The 1,130-nt window shown below is 57.0% G+C and overlaps 1 protein-coding gene across 1 annotated transcript; it reads left to right on the forward strand.

Moving 5' to 3' along the window:
• Positions 1 to 8: 8 nt before the first annotated feature.
• LOC102239627 (unconventional myosin-XIX-like) lies at positions 9 to 1,122 on the forward strand (the record flags this gene model as incomplete). Its single annotated transcript, XM_005853098.2, has 3 exons — positions 9 to 191; positions 783 to 879; positions 999 to 1,122. Coding segments are annotated over exons 1-3 (314 nt in total), but the record flags the coding sequence as incomplete, so codon positions are not given.
• Positions 1,123 to 1,130: the final 8 nt, after the last annotated feature.

The following is a 1,130-nucleotide window of genomic DNA, read 5'->3' on the forward strand; positions in this document are numbered from 1 at the left end:
TGGTCGGGAAGTGGGGTTGCAGTCTGGCAAACAGTAAATGCCTATGGAATGAATGGGTAACTAATGGGCTCTGGTCTGCTTGTGCCAGGGCCCATCAGATGACTGGAGCTGCAGTCCAGACCTACCTCCTAGAGAAAACTCGCGTGGCCTGCCAGGCCTCCAATGAGAGGAACTTCCACATCTTCTACCAGGTCTGTGCCAGGTGGGGCCCACAGCTGCCCAGATGCAGGGTGGAGATGGCCTGTGACTCTCAGCCCCTCCTTCTGCCCCCTGCCTGCCTCTTTAATCTGCTTCCAGTGGTGCCAACACTTATTCCAGCAAACTTTATGCAACACTGCCTCCCACTGGACCCAGGCTTCTGGGATGGTTTGGATGGGATGTGTGTTACCTCCTCTGTCAGACCAGACGGTGCCGGGGACTCTCCTTAGAATGGCACTGTTTCCTCCAAACAGAGCGAGGACTTCCCCAGAGCTGTGCCTCTTTCATCAGACGGGTGGTCCCCCAAAGCATGGATAGTGTGTCCCCGGCTCTCAGGTTGAGCCTGGGGCCTCCCCAAAGAGGAGTTGTGCCTTCCTCAAACATAGGCCTCCTCAGACGGTGTTTGGCACCGGGTTGCAGACATGAAAACTGGTTGCTGCTGCTTTTGCCCTGTGCCTACCCTGGGTGCTTTACAGTCTTGTGATGTCACTGCCATCTCTCACTCCTTTTATCTCGACCCCAGGTCTATATAGGCCTGGGCTTCCCTCGCACCCCCAGCTCAGCAACCTGTCCCCCTCCCACAGATCTGCAAAGGAGCCAGTGCAGATGAGAGGCTCCGGTGGCACCTCCCCGAGGGAGCCGCCTTCTCCTGGCTGCCCAACCCAGAGAGGACCTTGGAAGGTAGGGGGAGCCTTACCCAGCACCCACCCCCCTCTGCTCACAGCCTGCCTCTCTCACCCCTCACTGCCCCTGCTGACCTCTGGTCCTGACACTGGGCTGGGACTTGGGTTTCTTTTCAGAGGATTGTTTTGAGGTGACCAGAGAGGCCATGCTTCATCTTGGCATCGACACCCTCACCCAGAACAACATCTTTAAGGTCAGAAGGAAAGCCATGGCACTTACATTTGACAGAGGTCACTGGAAGCCTCCTC

This window comes from Myotis brandtii, unplaced genomic scaffold, assembly GCF_000412655.1.
Source record: "Myotis brandtii unplaced genomic scaffold, ASM41265v1 Scaffold50177, whole genome shotgun sequence".
NCBI classification, from domain to species: domain Eukaryota; kingdom Metazoa; phylum Chordata; class Mammalia; order Chiroptera; family Vespertilionidae; genus Myotis; species Myotis brandtii.